The sequence below is a fragment of the Staurois parvus genome, unplaced genomic scaffold (genome assembly GCF_062004578.1).
Source record: "Staurois parvus isolate SC_StPar_1 unplaced genomic scaffold, SC_StPar_1.0 ptg000525l, whole genome shotgun sequence".
In the NCBI taxonomy this organism is placed as follows: Eukaryota; Metazoa; Chordata; class Amphibia; order Anura; family Ranidae; genus Staurois; species Staurois parvus.
Window position 1 is genome coordinate 9,022,106 of NW_028318321.1, and position 21,297 is coordinate 9,043,402.

At 42.3% G+C, this 21,297-nt stretch overlaps 1 protein-coding gene across 1 annotated transcript in view; it reads left to right on the forward strand.

Moving 5' to 3' along the window:
* The window catches only part of PDE6C (phosphodiesterase 6C), a 114,803-nt gene extending 95,378 nt beyond the window's left edge, over positions 1 to 19,425 (forward strand). Inside the window, exon 22 of the mRNA XM_089690233.1 lies at positions 19,211 to 19,425. Coding sequence (XP_089546359.1) covers positions 19,211 to 19,272 — 62 coding nt within the window. The 3' untranslated portion in view covers positions 19,273 to 19,425. The remainder of the gene's footprint in view (positions 1 to 19,210) is intronic.
* The last annotated feature ends 1,872 nt before the right edge of the window (positions 19,426 to 21,297 follow it).

A 21,297-nucleotide genomic window follows, 5' to 3' on the forward strand; every position in this document is an offset into this window, starting at 1 on the left:
CTTTACAAGAAAGAGCTGCCAGCTCCAACACCCTTCTTGCAGAAGTGATTGCCACTAGGAACAAAACGTTTCGGGTTAACAGGACTAATAGAATCTCCCTAGTAGGCTCATATGGCGGTCTCTGCAAAACCTCTAAGACCAAGTTCAAAATCCATGGACATAAACGGTAGCATAACAGGCGGAGCTAAACGCATTACTTATCAATGCAAATGCAAAAAGTTTGAACTAGAGAGTGAAATTCAATGGGCCTCAGGAAGAAAATAGCAAACGCTGAAACCTGGTCTTTCATAGCACCAACAGCCAATTTCCTCTCACACCTGATTGCAGAAACGACAGGATCCTAAAAATCACATATTTCTGTGGATGCCATTTCGAGACCTCACACCAGGCAATGTAAGCTTACCAAGTTCTGTAATAAATGTTCCTAGAAACCATCTTTCTAGTGCTTAACATAATGGAATGACAGAATCCTAGCCATGCCGTCAAGTTTAGCGACCGTAAAGCTGGGTGCAATATAGAACCTTGAGACAGCAGGTTTGGCCTGAATGACAGGGACAAAGGCCATCCACTGCCAGTCTCACTATGTTTGCATACCAGGCTCTCCTGGGCCAGGCTGAGGCGATCTGGATTACTGGAACCTACTCCTTTCGAATCCTGCGTAGGAGACGTGGCAACAGCTGAAGTGGAGGAAAAGCATAGATTAGGAAAAACTGACTCCAAGGAATCACTATAGCATCCACCCTTGCCGCATGAGAGTTCCTCATTCTGGACACAAATAGGTCAACCTTGTTGTTAAACCTGGATGCCAAGAGATCTACATCTGGCCAACCCCATCTCTGGCAGATTGCCGAGAAAACCTTGGGGTGCAGAGTCCATTCCCCTGAGATAATCCGCCTGCCAATTTTCTATGCCCACAATGAATACCGCTGACAAACTTGGCACATAACTTTCTGCCCAAGTCAGAATGTAATTCACCTCTTCTTGAGCCCTCCGGCTCCTGGTGGTTGATGTATGCCACTGCTGTGGCATTGTCGGACTGAATCCTTACTAGCCAGCCCCGAAGTCTGAATGTCCGAAACCTCATAGCAAGTCTCACTGCCCAAAGTCCTAGGGCATTGATGGATAGAACCCTTTCTCTTGCATGCCATGTTCTCTGAACAATGGCCTTCTCCAGGGCAGCCCCCCATCCTGAGAGGCTGGCATCGGTAGTAACCACCTTTCACACCACTGGTCGAAAGGATATACCTTTTTCCAAATTCTGAGCCACCAACCACCAACTCAGGCTCTGCAGTACCTCGGGAGACAGAGACATATGGAAATCCAGGGCTGGAATCTTTTTGTTCCAAACAGACAGAATGTTCTTTTGCAGCAGTCTGGAGTGGAATTGCGCATAGGGCACAGTCTTGAATGGGGACACTGTCTTCCCCAGCAATCTCATACAGAGGCAAATTGAAGGATACCTCTTGGCGCTTAAACTGCAGACCTGGTCTCTCAGGGTGCAATATTTCCCTGGAGGCAGAAATACCTTTGCCTGAACCATGTCTAGGATCATCCCCAACTATTTCAGGCTCTGTACTGGCTCCAGGGCTACTGAACCATAAGAGCCATATCCTGCTCTAGACCTGGTACCGCCTGACCTCTGAGCAACAGATGATCTAGATAATGTATGACTGATACACCTCGAGTTCTGAGCAACTCCAATACCAGAACCTTTGTAAACACTTGAGGAGCTGTGGCCAGCCCAAACAGCAGAGCTATAAATTGGAAATGCCAAACCCCTACTGCAAAACACAGACATTTTTGGTGAGAATTGAATATTGGCACATGCAGGTATGCGTCCTTGATATCTATGGACACTAAAATATCTCCTTCCTGCAACAAGGCCATTACTGACCGGACAGATTCCATATGAAAGGAATGAACTTTTAAAAATCAATTTAGAGTCTCAAGGTCCAAAATGGGCCTTAGATCCCCATTTGACTTTAGACTTATGAATAGGTTTGAATAAAACCCTTGAAACTTCCTGTCCATTGGAACTTCTGTGATCACCCCCTGAGACAACATGTAATCGAGTGCTTGCAACAGCCCTTTTTTCTGTATTCGTAGTACATTTGACTATAGGAACCAGGGAGGAGGGAACCCCTGAAACTCTAGTCATATACCCCAGATAAATCATAGAAATGACCCACCTGTCCTGGATAAGAGTCTTAAAGGCAGTTGCAAAATTCAACAGCCTACCCTCCACCCGAACGTTTGAGGGCGCTAATTCATAAGGAGGCGGACTCAGGACATGTCTTGGCTGATTTTTGCATCCAAGGTCTCCTTGGGTTCTGACCTTGTGTCCTACCCCTAGAGGCTGGGGCTTGCACGCGACAAAATGACTGTCTGGTAGATGAGGGACCAGCCGCCAAATCCCCTGATCCCTTAAAGAAGTGCACTTGGATTTCCTTTTAAAAGGCAACAGATAACTCTTTGCTTCTGAAATCGTTTGGATACATTTATCCAAATCCTCCCCAAAGAGTCGCTCCTCATGAAAGGGAAAACCTGACAATTTCTTGCATGGCAATTCCGCCAACCAATTCTTCAGCCACAAAACCCTGTGCAACTGATAAGAGGGCCATGCAAAACATCTGCTGAATCAAATCCTTAAGGGTCCTTTCACACGGGTGTTCCATTATGAAAAACGGACATACTAAACGCCCGTGTGAAAGAGCCTTAAGAGCATCCACAAAAAATAAAGCACGTGCAACATCCTCCAAATCCTCAGCCGAGCATACTCCCTGCACTGATGGCCCTTCCAGCAGCTGATTAAACAGTCCAGAAAGACACTGGAAGATACCAATAGCTGCTGCTGCTGGCTGCGTGGCCAACCCTGCCAAAGAGAAGGAGGCCTTAAGTAGAGAGTCCAGCTTCTTATCTGCTGGATCCTTGAAAACCTGGAAGTTATATACACGACATGTAATGACCTATTCAGGGATGAAACAGCTGCATCATCTACAGGCATGCCCCATTTCTTAACACACTTCTCTTCCATAAGAGAGAAAATCTTTTTGGCGGGATGAAACTCCTATCCGGGTGATCCCAATCAGCATATATAATTTGTTCCAAGACAGAATGCACTGGAAATGCCTGAATACTCTGCTGAGGCCTTAAAGAACCCAGGGAAGAGTACGTAACCTCAGAGGACTCAATGGGGGGGTAACCTGAATCATGAACGGACCATATCAGTAAGGTCCTGAATTAATGACCTTTGAGCCTGAGAAGCTGAAACTGCCTTCTTCTCCTCAGGCTGAGACCCTTCAGATACAGAAACTACTGCCTGATCTTTTTCCAGGTCCTCTAATGCCCCCTCATCCTCTAGTTCCATCCATTCCTGTTCAAGGACCAGTGGATCCGGTGAACGGGATCTCTCCCACTTCTTATTCACCTGAGAAACTGATGCAATCATTCCTGCAATTATATCTTCTAAACCTACTAAGGCTGAAGCAAGATCGTCTTTGGCTACATATGCTGAAGTGGATGCCCTAGTAGTAGCCACAATGCCAGACAAACGTAGTAGTTCAGACTGCCTAGAGGCTCCTGGCCTTCCAGGAGAGGATAACACAGCAGAACTTCTACTAGGTACTTCTAGATCTGACAGTGGTGCACATGTGCCCTTTATTGCTGTGCCTCCCCCACCCTGCTTTCTGGAAGACATCCATTCCTACAGTGCTCAATTTGAATTAAATACAGATAGAAATACAGAGATTCCAGAATACAGCCATGCCAGGTAGTGTGACAAAAACACTCACTGCAACTGTTGATTTTGATGGAACATCAAAAAAGTACAGCCTCCAGTCTGAACTGGCCAATGTTTGCCACCCCCAGGGGAGTACTCTTGTGCCCACTGAATAGCCTGCTCTGTGTCCTGGCCACCTCCAGCTGCAGAAACCCCATGTGTGCCCAGTTCAAACAGTGGTGCAGGAATGGATGGGAGCCCGGATTGCTGGGTGTATTGCGAGACATCGCCTGTCTGCTTGGGATATTTTTTTATAACCTATCCCTTCTTTAAACTGCTGCACAACTTTTTCCTTGACCTGCCTGGTATGTTCCTTGGCCTTCATGATACTGTTTGTTCACTAATGTTCTCTAACAAACCTCTGAGGGCTTCACAGAACATCTGTATTTATACTGAGATTAAATTACACACAGGTGGACTCTACTAATTAAGTGACTTCTGAAGGCAATTGGTTCCACTAGATTATAGTTAGGGGTATCAGAGCAAAGGGGGCTAAGTACAAATGTATGCCACAGTTTTCATATATTTATTTGTAAAAAATTTTGAAATCCATGTATCATTTTCTCTCCACTTCACAATTATGCGCCAATTTCTGTCTGGCTATCACATATAATCCCAATAAAATACATTTACATTTTTGTTTGTAACATGACAAAATGTGGAAAATTTCAAGGTGCATGAATACTTTTTAAGTCACTGTGTGTGTATATATATATATATATATATATATATATACACACACATACACACACACACACACACACACACACACTATTGCTTGCCCAAGAGAAGGAAAATCCCCAATTCGGTCTGCGAAGGATATAAACACACACACACACTACGCTTTTGGTTGTAACATGACAAAATGTGGAACATTTCAAGGGGTATGAATACTTTTTCAAGGCATTGTACAGTATATATAATGTTTAACTTTACTTTGCTCCTTCGCCACTTTGTTTAGCTTTCATGAATGAAAGTAAAGCTGTGTCTGGGCTACGAGTAGCAGGAGTCGTAGCTCATAGACACGGTTGAGGACAACTGTGTGACAGTGCTGATTGAACTACATTCTCATCCATACCCAGAAGTACTGGGTATTTTCTTTGGCTCCTGCTAAACAAAGTGGTGGAGGTGTGTTATAAAGATAAGTACAGTTGTGTTCAAAATAATAGCAGTGTGTTTAAAAAAGTGAATAAAGCTCAAAATCCTTCTAATAGCTTTTTCTAATAGCTTTTATTTCCATACACACAAATGCATTGGGAACACTACACATTCTATTCCAAATCAAAACATGAAGAAAAATATATCAAATTTGTGTTGTTCCTCTAAAAAAATTGAAGAAAAGTGAATATTAGACTGTTCAAAAAAATAGCAGTGTTTGTATTCTTCTTTGCAAACTCAAACATTCACTATATAAACTGAAAAATGTTTGAAGATTTTGCTTTCCTTTGAATCACTTAATTAATATTTAGTTGTATAAGCACTGTTTCTGGGAACTGCTGTACATCTGTGTTGCATGGAGTCAACCAACTTCTGGCACCTGTGATCAGGTATTCCAGCCCAGGATGATTGGACTACATTCCACAGTTCTTCTCTATTTCTTGGTTTTGCCTCAGAAACTGCATTTTTTATGTCACCCCACAAGTTTTCTATTGGATTAAGATCCGGGGATTGGACTGGCCACTCCATATAGTCAATCTTGTTGGTCTGGAACCAAGATGTTGCACGTTTATTGGTGTTTGGGGTTGTTGTCTTTTTGGAACACCCATTTCAAGGGCATTTCCTCTTCAGCATAAGGCAGCATGACCTCTTCAAGTATTCTGATGTATTCAAACTGATCCATGATCCCTGGTGTGCGATAAATAGACCCAACACCGTAGTATGAGAAACATCCCCATATCATGATGCTTGCACAACCATGCCTCACTGTCTTCACAGTGTACTGTGGCTTGAATTCAGTGTTTGGGGGTCGTCTGACAAACTGTCTCCGGCCACTAGACCCAAAAAGAACAATCTTACTTTCATCAGTCCACAAAATGTTGCGCCATTTCTCTCTAGGCCAGTCAATGTGCTCTTTGGCAAATTGTAACCTCTTCAGCACGTCTTTTTGTCAACAGTGGGACTTTGCGGGGGCTTCTTGCAGATAGCTTGGCTTCACATAGACGTCTTCTAATTGTAACAGTACTCACAGGTAACTTTAGACCTTCTCTGATCTTCCTGGAGCTTATTGTGGGCTGAGTCCTTGCCATTTTGGCTATTCTTCTATCCATTCGAATTTTTAGTTTTTCGCTTTCTTCCACGTCTTTCAGGTTTTGGTTGCCATTTTAAAGCATTTGCGATCATTTTAGCTGAGCAGCTAAAATTTTCTGCACTTCTGTATATGTTTTCCCCTCTCCAATCAACTTTTTAACCCCTTTGCGCCGGCCGCACACAAATGCGCGGCCTCCCGGCGCCTGGGCCTAGACGCCGAGCGGCCGCACATTTGCGTCCATGTAACTAAATACATATGTGCTGAGAGCGCGCGCCCTGCACGCTCCCAGCACACGTGTGGTACTCACGGAAAGGTCCCGGTCCGCTCTTTCGAACGGGACCTTTCCCGATCATGTGACCGCCGTGACGCGTCATCACGGTGGTCACATGATTCCTAAACCACGCCCCAACCGCCCCGCCTCCCGGCGTCTGAATCTGTTAAAGGGCCGGGAGGCGTCGGCGGGAAGGGGTTAAGCAAGGTACTCTGTTCTTCTGAACAATGTCTGGAACGACCCATTTTCCTCAGAATTTCAGAGAGAAATGCACTGTAACCAGCATGCACAACATTTGCTGCCTTCCTTCCTTAAATAAGGGCAATAATTGCCATTTGTTTTTCAAAGAATGAATGACCTCACTAATAGAACTCCACACTGCTATTATTTTGAACATGCCCCTTTCAATTAGTGATTCAATTACACAGATTCAGCAGCATGCATGTCATGACTGTTGCGTCTGTTGGATTTCTATTACTCTACTACACCTGCTAGTAAATTATTTGCCATGTAGAAATATCATTTCTACCAAAAACAGTGATTGATCAGGTTAGTGATGTCTGACTGCTATTATTTTGAACACAACTGTATGTGCTATGGGAGTTAATGAGATGGGAGTAGGGGTTAAACTAAATCTCTTACTTTGCCCTGAATGGACTTTTAAAACCACTGATATGCTTTAACTTACTCCTGCTGCAGCATGCCATTGGGGTACCTTCAAAATCCAAAATTTGGGTATGAGAAGAGTACACATGTGCACTCACAACTCCCAGAAGGCAGCGTCTAAACAATCACGACTAATAGGCACTGTGAAAAAGAGGGTGAACTAAAGCCTATGCAAATATCGACTTTAGGAAAGTTGGTATTTGCATTGGATGTGCAGGGGTTCCATTGGCACTCTGAGGGGAAAAGAAAGTGAAAGGTGGCATGGTGAATTAAAGAAAATATGTATTTGCCCCTATGTTTGAAAAATAACAGGTTCCCTTTTCTCAGTGAAGCTACAATCCCATCAGGTTTTCTGTGATCCAGAATTCCTTATACTCCATTGAATAAAGTTTCACATTGCTGAGAAAAGCAAAACTGTTACAGAGGAGGTGTACAGTCACCCATGTTATGAGTTAAGACCTGCTGATTGCCTGCTTGGGCAAATTAAAGGGTAGTAATTGAAAGGTAAGGACATGCTGCTTATTCTCAGTACAAAGAATAAATCAGATCTGTTATTTTGCTGAACATGCTGAGTAGCTTATGATGCCCTCTCTTTAACACTACCCTAACTTTGTATTATAGGCATTGAATACAGGTATATATATACATTTTAAGTGAGTTTGCCAATTAACTAAAACAGATCCACATTATAAGCAATCTGGTTTATGTTTGATAGATGTTTGTGTAATTGCTATGTGTAAAGGAAACTGAGCTCCATCATTACGAGAGATAGTGAGATTTGATCAGTTAGGTAACTGGCAGCATAAACTAAGGTCACCTCATCAAAGCAAATCAAAGTCCAGAGTGCTGCTGTTACATTTGTTTTCATACAGTGATTAGATGCCAGATAACAGTGGCAAAACACTGCCATACCTCTGAAAGAGTCCAAGAAATGCCTCATGTGCACGATGTTGCTTATATACTCCCAAAGCCTTCATCCAAGGAAAGATTTAATATTGACTTGTTTGTCAAATGATGGATTTTTTTCAAAGCCTTATGATTTGGAGCTTTGAGGACAATTTTATGGTCAAACAACTATTTTCTAGCTTTCATTACAGAGTACAAATAAAAACGTCTGGCTCTGAAAGCGAACCGGCTCTGCATACCCCAAAGTTTAAGAAACTGCAGTTTATAGACTTTGCCCGCTCCCAATATGTTCCATATAACTCCTATATTGAAACTGCTTAGTTCTGTTGTTTAATTATAGGTTTATTGCAGAGAAAGTATCCACAGCTATACAGACATCAACAAGCGAGTTTGGATATACTTACCAACATTTCAGTCCCGATCCCTGGTATAAATGATATCCCGAGGTAGCCCAATGGGCAAAATGTGGGGATTCATTACACAGTATAAATATGGTGTTTGGAACTATCATCTATGAGACCTACTGAATATATATCTTTCAATATTGTTATTAAGCAAGTTCATTTTGTATTTTAATTTGATATATGTAATAAAAAACTTCAGTGGTCTTCTCTTGAAATCTGAGTAGTGTTGGATGACCTTGCACCTATAAAGTCCTAAACTTGAAGGAGTGATAGTCTCTCCTTTTTCTCTGTACGTAAATATAAGGACGTGGTGCTGCGGTTCCTTCTTTGACTTTAATATTTGTGAAATCCCTGGTATACAGTTAGCTCCACCCACAGTGTGCCTCGGGTCCATCCAGACCCCTCCCCCTTACTAAAATGCCCAGCCCAAAATCTGCCTCTAAGTATGTGGGGACCACCCATTCACTGCCCCCCAGTCACTGTGATGAATTCCTTATTCAGATACTGCACATGCGCAATACCTCTAATAAGGGTGACACTGTGATTCTGGGAACATCACCCAGGATACAGCATCACTGGGACTGAGGTCCAAGATGCAGGACCGTCCTAGCAAATCTGGGACTGTTTGCATCTATTGCATAAAGACCTCTTTATGATTAAGCACTTTGTCAAAACACATGAAGACTCCCCTGTTGATGTCTGTATATCTCTTGTAGGGATCCAAGGGGTAAACAGGCTTCTGGGAGACAGATCGTTAAACATAAAGTCTGCTTTATGCAGCAGCAAACAGACAAAATGTCAGTCTTTGTCTTCAGATTCAGTTTACACATGGCCGGTAAATCTTCCTATCAGTGTTCCAGCCACAGCACATACAGTATAGAAAATCTCAGTTACAGGCCAGCTCACCCAGCAGGTCAAAGTCCACTTATGAAGCCTTCCAGACAGCATTCCGGTCTCTTCACCACTGAAAGCAAAACAGCCATTAACCAACCTCTCTGACCAGCTGATTAACTATCCTTTGCGCCAATGGTACGCAAATATGCGGCCTCTCAGTGACGGACCCTTGATGGTCGAGAGGCCACATCTTTGAATACCCAATGTGAACAAATGTACCAAGAGAGCACCCGGCACATTTACCAGCACCTCATGGAAAGCTCGATCGGGAATTTTCTGATCATGTGGCTGCCGTGACAGCCAATCACGGTGGTCACATGACCCTAAACCCCACCCTGCTTCTCGGCATCACAAACCCCTTCAAGGGCTGGGAGGCACCAGCGCCAAGGGGTTAATAAACAAGCCTAAAAGGGAAGTCCCTATTCACACCTAAGCGTTTTGCAGAAATGCACTACAGTCCATTTAACATGATTTCCTATGGGACATGTTGGCATCACAAACTCCTTCAAGGGCTGGGAGGCACCAGCGCCAAGGGGTTAATAAACAGGCCTAAAAGGGAAGTCCCTGTTCACACCTAAGCATTTTGCAGAAATGCACTACAGTCCATTTAACATGATTTCCTATGGGACATGTTCTTACCTATGTGTTTTGAACTGGTGCATTTTTTGGAAGGGTCAGGGACTTTTTTTCGTGCAAAAAGTTGCGTTTTTGATTCTACAGTATAGACTTCAATGGAGACGCTACAGAAAAGCATGTAGTGAGTTTTTGCTGCGTTTATGCCACGTTTTGCATTTTAAATCTGCCTAGCAATAAGAGAAAAAAAAAAACCCACAACACATCAAAACGTGGCAAAACACATAAAATATGCAGGTGCCAAAACGCAATGCACAAACAAGTCAAACGCAAACCTATTTTACAATAAACCTATGGTCAAGCAAAAGAACAAAGCAGTTTCATTGTTGGAGTTGTGTTTCTGTACAGTGTGCTACAGATTTTTCCCTCTCATATATATCCAGTGAGTAAGGTAGTCAATTAGTTATAAATTCCTCCTTCATTTCAAGAGGCATGATTGTAAATATAATGCATGTACATATCTCCTTGGGCATATGTGTAATGTCTCAGTTGCTGCAATAAAGTCCCATTGGGGGGTCTTTCTGTATATGCATCTATTAGGGAAGAGCAGCTAGATACTCAACCTTTTTGGTTATGCTTGTAAATATAAAAGATTCGCTGTAAACCTGGGTAACTAACCAAACTGCTGCTTTCCTCCTAAAGAGCCTTCTTGTGACATTATACTATAATTTGACTGCTGTACATTTTTATTGACCCTTCTGAACAGAGAAGGATCCACCTTTAAACAATTATTCATCCAAGTCAATGAAATTTTGTAGAAGACTTGTACTATTCATACAGCAAAAACAACAATATATCAGGGTAGTGTTGGCAAATATGACTTTTATATTGCAAATAAAAATAAATTTGGCCTGATGTATTAATACAGGAAAGCAGGAGATGAGTCTGCTAGGGAGCAGAAACAGGAGGGAGAAGAAAAATATTAAACAAGACAGGATTGTTTTATAAAATATCCCTAAAGCAACCCTATTCAGTAAATGTCAATGGGAAGTCCTTGTGACATAATAAGCATAACATTTTTCCAAATGTGAAATTAGTAATTTGACAATTCTGGGAGTGTTGGATTGCTTGCGTTGCTCGCCATTTACCATGATTCTTTCCTTCAATTTTGCATGCTGGATCCTCTAGTAAAGTAGGGGTCAGAGGAACAAACCACAACACGTGGCAGGGGACTCAGACATTTGACACTCTCATAAGTGTTTTCTCAAGAGATTTATTGCATTTTTCAATTTCAAAAATAGTATACAGCAAATGGTAGCATAAGATATGATATATGTGTACAATGTCACCAGAGAAGGTAAAAATACAAAACATTATATGCAAGGTGTAAGGAATATAAAGAAAACACCTCTTTTGAGAATATTCTGATACACATTGGGGTTGATTTACTAAAGGCAAATGTACAGTGCACTGCAAGTGCAGTTGCTCCAGAGCTTAGTAAATGAGGTAAAGCTTCTCTATGCAAAGAATACCCAATCACATGAATAGAAAGAAAACAAAAAACAGCATTTTTGCTTGCCCGTGATTGGATGATAGAAATCAGCAGAGCTTCCCCTGTCTGTGCACAGACAGAATCAACCCCATTGTGTTAAAAAACAAAAACTCTGGAAGGTCCTCCCGAGCAAAGGCCAAAGAATGTCCCAGTCTGGGAGGGAGAAGAGGAGCTCGCATATGACCAAATTTACTTCACTTCAGATCCCACTCAGGATCTATTCACTTTTGTACCATACTTTTCAGTAATGGTTCACATATTTTTGCTATTACCATCATTGTGGTGGTTTAGTATTCACTTTGTTCACGTCTGGATCCGTTGAGGATCAGGTCACAGTTAGACATCTGAAGATCCCAGGAGGATCAGGTCACATTTATGTTCCTTGCACGTTGTGTCACTTTATATATTGCCTTCACATTTATTTATATTATGTATATATTAGGTTATAATATGTGATTTATAGCTTTGGAGTAACGGTGCATCATTTCCTTCTTATCCGATTTTAAACTTGTACCTACAGGTAAGCTTATAACAACATGTGGTACCTGTTATGCAGTGCATACTAGCTCATTATGGCATAATACTGCAGGAGAACCTTTAAAAAAAATTGAAGTTTGCTACGGCTTCAAGATTCTTCAGCAATCTTGGCTCTTCAAGAAAGTGAAAACAAGCAGCACAGCAGCTGCTTTAGATGTTTTGGGGGTGGGGGGGCCAACAACTAAATGCACACAGCATATGTTTACTTTTTAACCTGACAAATGACAGGTAATTTTGTCAGCGTTTCTTGGCTGGTAGTCAGTCAGTTCACTCTGATTCTCCCTGGTTTAGCATGATTGCTTCCTGGGCCAGTTTGACTGACTCTTCAGTAAACTTCCTGATCACTGGACAGAAATACTGCTGGCTCACTGTTCAACAGGGAAGCAGAGAGAAGACAGAAAAATGACATAGGAAACCGATTTGCTGAACTAAGAAATGCGTGTAACATCTGTCAGGCTGTGCAGTGTGTGTAAATAACATTACTGACCACACAGAGTACAATTCCTATTGCAGATAAAACTGTAAATGTATATGTATTTCAAATGTGTCATTAGCTGTTTGCCCAGAGTTTGACATAAAGTGTATTTCCACTTTTGAAGCCAAATTGGGATAACTGTTAATTTACTGTATATCCATATTCAGACAGGGGAGAGACATGTCCTTAGGATGTTTCAAAACAGAACAAAGTGGGAAGGTTAGTATCCTGGTTGAGGTGTATGGAGGAAACCACCTAAGGGAGAAGAAAGGCCTTAGGACAGTCGTCTCCTTGTGTAACACCTGAAAAGGCTCTTTACAGGCTAAGGCTACTAACTCAAAGACCCTCCATGCAGGGGTGATAGCAGTGAAAAAGGCTACCTTGTGAGTAAAGTCAAATAAGGGAATATCCCTATTAGGATCAAAGGACAGCCTCTGAAGGCCTGAAAGAACCAGGTTGGTTTCCATGCAGACACAGAGCAATGTACGGGGGGGAGTGACAACCTTCGCGAATGCTTTATGTGAGGAATGAGAGGTCATCAGTCTTTGAAAGAGAATGACTAAAGCAGAAATTTGCCGTTTGATGGTGCTCAAGGCCAGATGCTAATCTAGACTGCAGAACAAGATGTGTCCCACAAAGTACTTTCTAGAATAAAATTGTCTGGTCTTGCATCATGCAAAATGGGCTTTCCAGGTGCAATGGTAGCCTGCAAGTTGTTGCCTTGCTATCGTTCCAAAGGGTAGGGATGGCCAAATCAGAAAGGCCCGTGTCCCTTAAGACATAGGCTTCAACTGCTTTGTCGTTAAAGTCAGCGAATGAGAAACAGGATGGTGCGTTGGCCCATAGGACAGAAAGTCTGGGCAATACAGAAGAAAAGTGTGCCAGGAGTCTGAGTATGGAATGGAATAAGAATCACCGGAACGCTCTCCAGCTTGATCCATGTAAGTTAGAAGCTGGAAATGAGGTAAGGCATAGGATCAGGTGGAATTAATCTCAAGTGGGCTTGCTACACCTCTAGACAGAGCCCATTTCCCTGAATCTATACACAGATGACCGATAAAGTCCACCTGCCAATTTTCTATAAAAGGAGCCAGAATCTGCTGATGCAGACCAAGCAAAGCATGCCCAAAAGGAATAAAATTGTGCACACATGCACAATGAAGCATCTGAAAGCAAGGCCAAATATAAACCCGCTCCATGGATGAAGAGTAGTTTTAGCAACCAATCACTATTTTGCAGCTCCACCCTCTATCCAGACCTGCTGGGCCTCCTGCCTTCCAATTTGTCCGTGTAAGGTAGGACAGTGGGGGGGGTGGGGGGGGGAGGGGCAAAGTTAAAGGGGCTGAGGACTGAGGACACTGTTGTGAAGGTTGGCTGATGTAAAAAGGAGCTGAGGACTGAATGTGGGGGAATGTTGTTGGAACCTGAGTGTCAGGAATGGACTCAGCACTGGTGGTGGGACTCGCCTGCCGTGTGGGCTGCAGTACCGGAGCTGACCAGCGGGTGCTCTCAGCAATGGACTCAGCACTGGTGGTGGGACTCACCTGCCGTGTGGGCTGCAGTACCAGAGCTGACCAGCGGGTGCTCTTAGCAGCCAGAAGCTCACAATCAGCCAAACCTGGGGCTGATTACAGAAAGGTGTATATAAGGCATGACCAGGCCTGTGCTCTGGGCCTTGGTGTATGTTTTCCCATGAGCCTCTGTACCTGTATCCTGTGTTCCTGCTTCGTTGCTGACCCGGCTTGATCCTGATCTCTGTTGACCGTCTCCTGTTCTGGCTACTGGCTCATCCCTGACTATTCTTCTGCCTACTCCTATGCTGTTTGACCTCCTGTTGCTGTACCTTGGCTTGTGACCCGTTTACTCTTTGCCTGCTGCTCTGTACTGATCTGCCTCCACCGTTACCGACCCAGCTTGTCTGACCACGCTAACTACTCTGCCATCCATCCATCCTGCACGGATCCAGCCGTACCTGCACATACCTCTGGCGGATCCCTCTACCACTAGCAGGTGTACTCAGGGGCCGCGACCTGGTCTCAGTCCTGCGCCAAGTCCATCCCCACCATCAGGGGCTCTGGTGAAAAGGCAGACTGGGACTTAGACTCCGCGCCCTGGGGAATCCTGCCCTGAGGACTGCTAGAGGTACCACCAGGCAGTCGTTACAGAACCCTACGGCCGGCCTGACCATTCCACCTCTCCAGCCCTGACTACGCCTGTGTTCCTGCACCTCCTAAGATTAGTGGAAGGTTAGTTTGTTCACTGTGCGTTTATATATATATATATATATATATATATATATATATATATATATATATATATATATATATATATATATATCTCTGGGTGGCTAATAATAAACTGTATTATATTGTACCTGAGACCTGCGTTTCCCTGTGTCAGTCCACACCTTTCTGGTCACTCCTAGATTACTGACATCACACCAAGGCCCAGAGCACAGGCCTGGTCATGCCTTATATACACCTTTCTGTAATCAGCCCCAGGTTTGGCTGATTGTGAGCTTCTGGCTGCTAAGAGCACCCGCTGGTCAGCTCTGGTACTGCAGCCCACACGGCAGGTGAGTCCCACCACCAGTGCTGAGTCCATTGCTGAGAGCACCCGCTGGTCAGCTCTGGTACTGCAACCCACACGGCAGGCGAGTCCCACCACCAGTGCTGAGTCCATTCCTGACACTGAGGTGGGTAATGTGGGGGGAGGCTGAGTACATTAAAGGGGGGGTGCTGTAAACCAAATGGCATCTGTATTGTACAATGCTGTCAATATAACACAGAAAGCTTGCTTATTGGACGAAAGAGACCTCATCGATCTTCAGCTACTTCCTGAACGTCCAATCATAGGCTGGGACACTCTGTGAATAAACTTTAATGTTCTAGCTGCAATGAAATAAAGCAAGGTCATCATGCCCTGGCAGGGGTTAATGAATCAGAAAACTGAGAAAGCATAAGCACAAATCCGTCAACAAGTAAAACTGTTCCAAGGTTTTTGCTGTGTATTTAGTTCCTTGTAAATAATTATGCTTGAAAAATTTGTAAAGAACAGGTATGATCACAGATATATTAGGTAATGGTTTTGCACTTCCAACCTTGTGGCAAGTTTATGGAAGGCCCTTTTCTGAACCAGCATGACTGTGCCCCTACGTATGAAGCCTGATCCATGAAGACATAGTTTGAGAGTTTGTCATTGAGGAACTATAGCGAGTCCTGACCTCTGCCTTACTGAGCATATTCGGGATGAACTGGAACGATTGTGAGCTATCTCTTCTCATCCAATCTCATCAATGAACCTGACATTAAAAATGCTTTAAAGCAACTGTGTAATAGAATAAAGTCATCATAATAGGTTACTGGTTAAGAGTAAAGATCTATATATCTATGCAAAAGCTATTTTGAAAGGTGTATAATGTTCTTTTAACACACCAGCTGTCTTTTTTGTTGCACAGTCAAGCTGACCAGGTCACTTTAACCTCAATATACCAGTTTCTGGCAGAGCATAACCATGATAAACAGTGCCACACAGTATCATGGGTTACTAACAGAGATCAATTACTCAGCTTTCTGTAAATTTTATTGTATAAATTTACAAAGGTATTGTCTTGGATGGTAGCAGATGCGGTCTGAGGCCTAGAAGGCTATCCATAGACTTGTGCACCTTCACCCAATTGTTTGGCTCCTGCAATACTTCTATTCAGGAAAGATTTCCAGTGGAAAAGTTTTGTGAGCCATTACGGTAGAAAGTTTGGATTGTAAGTGATATGCCCTATTGGCTCACTCTTTGAATGTTACAAAGCATATCACTCTCTTCAAAAGCTATGGCCTTCTGGAGCGTCTTTGCCATCTGCCACTCCCTTCTTTCTCCAAGAATCTTCCGTATCTGAAGCTTTCAGGTGTTTCAGATGCCTTCATCCCCCACCACTTGCTGTGGTTTTATCTGCCTGCCCCTATGCCACTGCAAGTAGAAGTAGGAGTATAGGGAAGAAACATAGTACTCAGAGGGGACAGGCCTCAGGAAGTATCGAATATGAAGATTCTTCCAGAGACCTTAGTTTTTGAAGAGAGTAAAGGAAAGACTTGCTCAAGGTAAAAGGTATCACTTAAACACTGATTGCTATAGAATTAAAAGGCAGTTATGGTCCATAAACTAGATATATTACCTCCCAGAAAGGCCTCAGTGGAAGTGTCAGGCCACCAGAGACAGAACTTTCAAATCTTTGTACCTACCAAATATACAGAAAGCGAGAGATTGGAAAAGAATGTTGTGTGGGTTTTTTCATTTAATGAATATAAAGATGTGGAAAGGTATGGAGTTTTGGTGCATGGAAACCAAACAGAAAAACACCAGTCTACATAATATCACATATATTTTTGTTGCTGTTCATTTAATTTTAGACACCAAGTGCTATGACAAATTATCTCACTCTCGGTGTATCCTCCTTTTCAGAGATTTGTGCTATCCTAATTTCAATAATTCTATTACATTACAGCAAAAGTTCACTAATAATGGACTTCTCCTTTGGTACACAAGGACCTAAATTATCTAATATGCCTGCACACCTTTGAGCATTTTGTAAACTCCAGCCATCTTAGAAGAATTAATTAAAACAATGGACTTAAGATGCTTTTTTTCTAGTGCACGTTAGACACATACAGTCAGGTCCATAAATATTGGGACATCGACACAATTCTAACGTTTTTGGCTCTATACACCACCACAATGGATTTGAAATAAAACGAACAAGATGTGCTTTAATTGCAGACTGTCAGCTTTAATTTGAGGGTATTTACATCCAAATCAGGTGAATGGTGTAGGAATTACAACAGTTTGCATATGTGCCTCTCACTTGTTAAGGGACCAAAAGTAATGGGACAATTGGCTTCTCAGCTGTTCCATGGCCAGGTGTGTGTTATTCCCTCATTATCCCAATTACAGTGAGCAGATAAAAGGTCCAGAGTTCATTTCAAGTGTGCTATTTGCATTTGGAATCTGTTGCTGTCAACTCTCAAGATGAGGTCCAAAGAGCTGTCACTATCAGTGAAGCAAGCCATCATTAGGCTGAAAAAACAAAACAAACCCATCAGAGAGATAGCAAAAAACATTAGGCGTGTCCAAAACAACTGTTTGGAACATTCTTAAAAAGAAGGAACGCACCAGTGAGCTCAGCAACACCAAAAGACCCGGAAGACCACGGAAAACTGTGGTGGATGACCAGAGAATTCTTTCCCTGGTGAAGAAAACACCCTTCACAACAGTTGGCCAGATCAAGAACACTCTCCAGGAGGTAGGTGTATGTGTGTCAAAGTCAACAATCAAGAGAAGACTTCACCAGAGTGAATACAAAGGGTTCACCACAAGATGTAAACCATTGGTGAGCCTCAAAAACAGGAAGGCCAGATTAGAGTTTGCCAAACGACATCTAAAAAAGCCTTCACAGTTCTGGAACAACATCCTATGGACAGATGAGACCAAGATCAACTTGTACCAGAGTGATGTGAAGAGACGAGTATGGAGATGGAAAGGAACTGCTCATGATCCTAAGCATACCACCTCATCAGTGAAGCATGGTGGTGGTAGTGTCATGGCGTGGGCATGTATGGCTGCCAATGGAACTGGTTCTCTTGTATTTATTGATGATGTGACTGCTGACAAAAGCAGCAGGATGAATTCTGAAGTGTTTTGGGCAATATTATCTGCTCATATTCAGCCAAATGCTTCAGAACTCATTGGACGCCGCTTCACAGTGCAGATGGACAATGACCCAAAGCATACTGCAAAAGCAACCAAAGAGTTTTTTAAGGGAAAGAAGTGGAATGTTATGCAATGGCCAAGTCAATCACCTGACCTGAATCCAATTGAGCATGCATTTCACTTGCTGAAGACAAAACTGAAGGGAAAGTGCTCCAAGAACTGAAGACAGTTGCAGTAGAAGCCTGGCAGAGCATCACCAGGGATGAAACCCAGCGTCTGGTGATGTCTATGCGTTCCAGACTTCAGGCTGTAATTGACTGCAAAGGATTTGCAACCATGTATTAAAAAGTGAAAGTTTGATTTATGATTATTATTCTGTCCCATTACTTTTGGTCCCTTAACAAGTGGGAGGCACATATGCAAACTGTTGTAATTCCTACACCGTTCACCTGATTTGGATGTAAATACCCTCAAATTAAAGCTGACAGTCTGCAGTTAAAGCACATCTTGTTCGTTTCATTTCAAATCCATTGTGGTGGTATATAGAGCCAAAAATGTTAGAATTGTGTCGATGTCCCAATATTTATGGACCTGACTGTATGTGACTTTGCATAGAGTACTGTTAATGTTATAATATCTAAAGGCATTTTAGACTATTTTGTGCTTCCACCCTTGTGGTAAGTTTGCGGAAGCCCCTTGACCGTGAACCTGTGCACAAAGCCAGATCCATAAATACATAGTTGAGGGGTTTGGTGTTGAGGAACTAGTATGGCTGGCACAGAGCACCAACCTCATCCCTACTTTGAGCATCTTTAGAATGAAATGAACCACCGGTTGTGAGCCAGATGCTTTCATTCAACATCAAAATCCAATCTCAAAAATGCTCTTTTTGGCTGAATAGGCAAATATTCTCTTGCGCACACTCCAAAATATGTGGAAGTCTTGTTAAAAGTGTGGAAGCCGGTATAGTCACATGACAGTATAGGGGGTATTACAGCCACAACTTTATAAAATAGTAGAGGTGTGATGATCATGTGTTCACCAACTTTTGGCCATACAGTATATATTTGATTACTTGGTACAAAATTTCAGAAAATGCTGAGAGAAATACTAACACTAAGAACAGAGATCTCTCTCACAAATCAACAAGCACAGCGTGTATCCCCCCTTTTTAACATTCATCTTGTCTTTTTTTTTTTTTACTAGATCACCAGGTTAATGGAGAGGCTGGAGACCAAAACAAATCTAAAACATGTACAGTTTTGTAGAAAAACAACCTGAGCAAGAGGAATATGATTGAAGACTGAAGCTATGGAACACTATCCTGACCCCAAACAAAAGGAATTAGAATAGAGCATAGTGGCAAAGAGCCAATTTGATCTATTGGATGTCAAAGCTAATAAAACTTGGCTATAAACACAGGTGCTGGTCAATGGAAGTAATATGATCTGCTTGAAGTGCAAATTCCTGTTAAAAGATTTTAACATCCACAGTTAACAAGGTAAAAATGTCAGGAGCAGCCTGTAGCTAAAGATATTTGAAAAAAATTATCTTTATTTACTTCCTTTATACCTAAATACCATCAAATGAAAATTCATAAACCGCTGAGGGCCACAAAAGTGCCAAATGCAGCCAAAAATACCAGTTTGCTATGCCTGTCCTATGGTCTGTTTGTTGAAGATTCAATCAACTTATTAGTATTTTTCAGGTGTCGTAGAAAACACAGAAAGGGTCCTTTCACACAGGCATTCTGTTTTTTTTTTCATCAGTTCAGGCACGTTTTTTCAAAGAAACTAAAAGGACCAGTTTACATAATTTTTTTGTCCGTTTACATCCATTTTTCGTGCGTTCTGGGTTTTATTTTTTAACCTCCTTGGCGGTATGATTCTTTCCGATTTTTAGTGCTGAGAGCGGTACCATTTTTTTGCATGGAAATATGTATTTTTTTATTGTAGGCTGTAATTTGTAGGAATAACTCACTGAAATCTGTCCGAACAAGAGTCTAGTAAACATCCCGGGTAGGATAAAATTTGAAACACGTAATCATAAATTATAATTTAATAATCATAAAAAATAATATAATAATAATACATTTAATTCAATAATATAATCAAACCAAAAACAGTGAAATTTGAAATATAGCGCCAAGTTAGTACATTGCTGAGCAAAGTCGCAAAATCGTTTTCAGTGTCTGATGACGAATTTCCCCACGAATCATTATCACTCATTTCTGCAAGTGGTTCTGATTTACTATCGCTGTTCTCCTAGCTGATCTAAACCGCTTTTGACCTAAAGGGACACTTTTTGGACGCCATGGACATTTCTCAGTTTCCAGGCAGAAAGAACAAAATGCAGGCAGGGCGCAGGACAAAGCATTAGGGACAAGATGTATGTGAAATTGGTTGAGACAGCAATGTTTTACTATGTAAAAAAAAAAAGACATTTTTTAAAATTTTTAAATTTCCCGCCGCCAGCGGCGCCCGTACGTCTCGACGTCACAGGGACAGGACACAGAAGCCGGATGCCGGCATCGGCCGGAGGAGATGGCCGGGGACGCTGCAGGGGACACATCGTGGGAGCGCAGGGTAAGGTAAGTGAAGAACAAATGCCGGAGCAGTGCCACATGGTATTCCCGAGTGTAGCTCGGGGTTACCGTTTGTGGTACTGAAATGTTACCCCGAGCTACACTCGGGAATACCGCCAAGGAGGTTAATGGAAGAAAAATTGGGTTTTCTTCCATTCAAAAAAATGGTTGTTAACGGATACGGACATTAACGGATGTAAACGAATGATCATCCATTTACATCCGCTAGTCTATAGAAATATATGGGTGTTTGTTTTTCATCCGTAAACGGACAAATTAAAAATGGACATATGGAACGCCCATGTGAAAGAGGCCAAACCCTGCGCAGATAGTATCTAAGATAGAGTTTTAGACCATGAATCTTCAGCTGCATTCAAGCTTATGCAGTTTCAAGCCAAAGGCACGTTCCATAGGAATGAATAGTAACACATGTAAAATGTACCTAAAACATACTCCATAAAATGAAGCTGGGTCAATGGATCCTTAGAGATGCAAGGCAAGCAGGTTAATCACTTTATTTGCACTAGTAAGAGAGCTTTTAGGGGCTTTTGAAGGAAACTACTAAACTACTTGTCATAGTACTAGCAAAAATCTATAGAAATAAATCAACAAAGTGAGATGTCATGGCTACCAGGCCACTGCACGAATGTTAGTGTTGTACACAATACCCAAGCAGATTGGTGCTGTTTATTTTCTAGTGCTGACTACA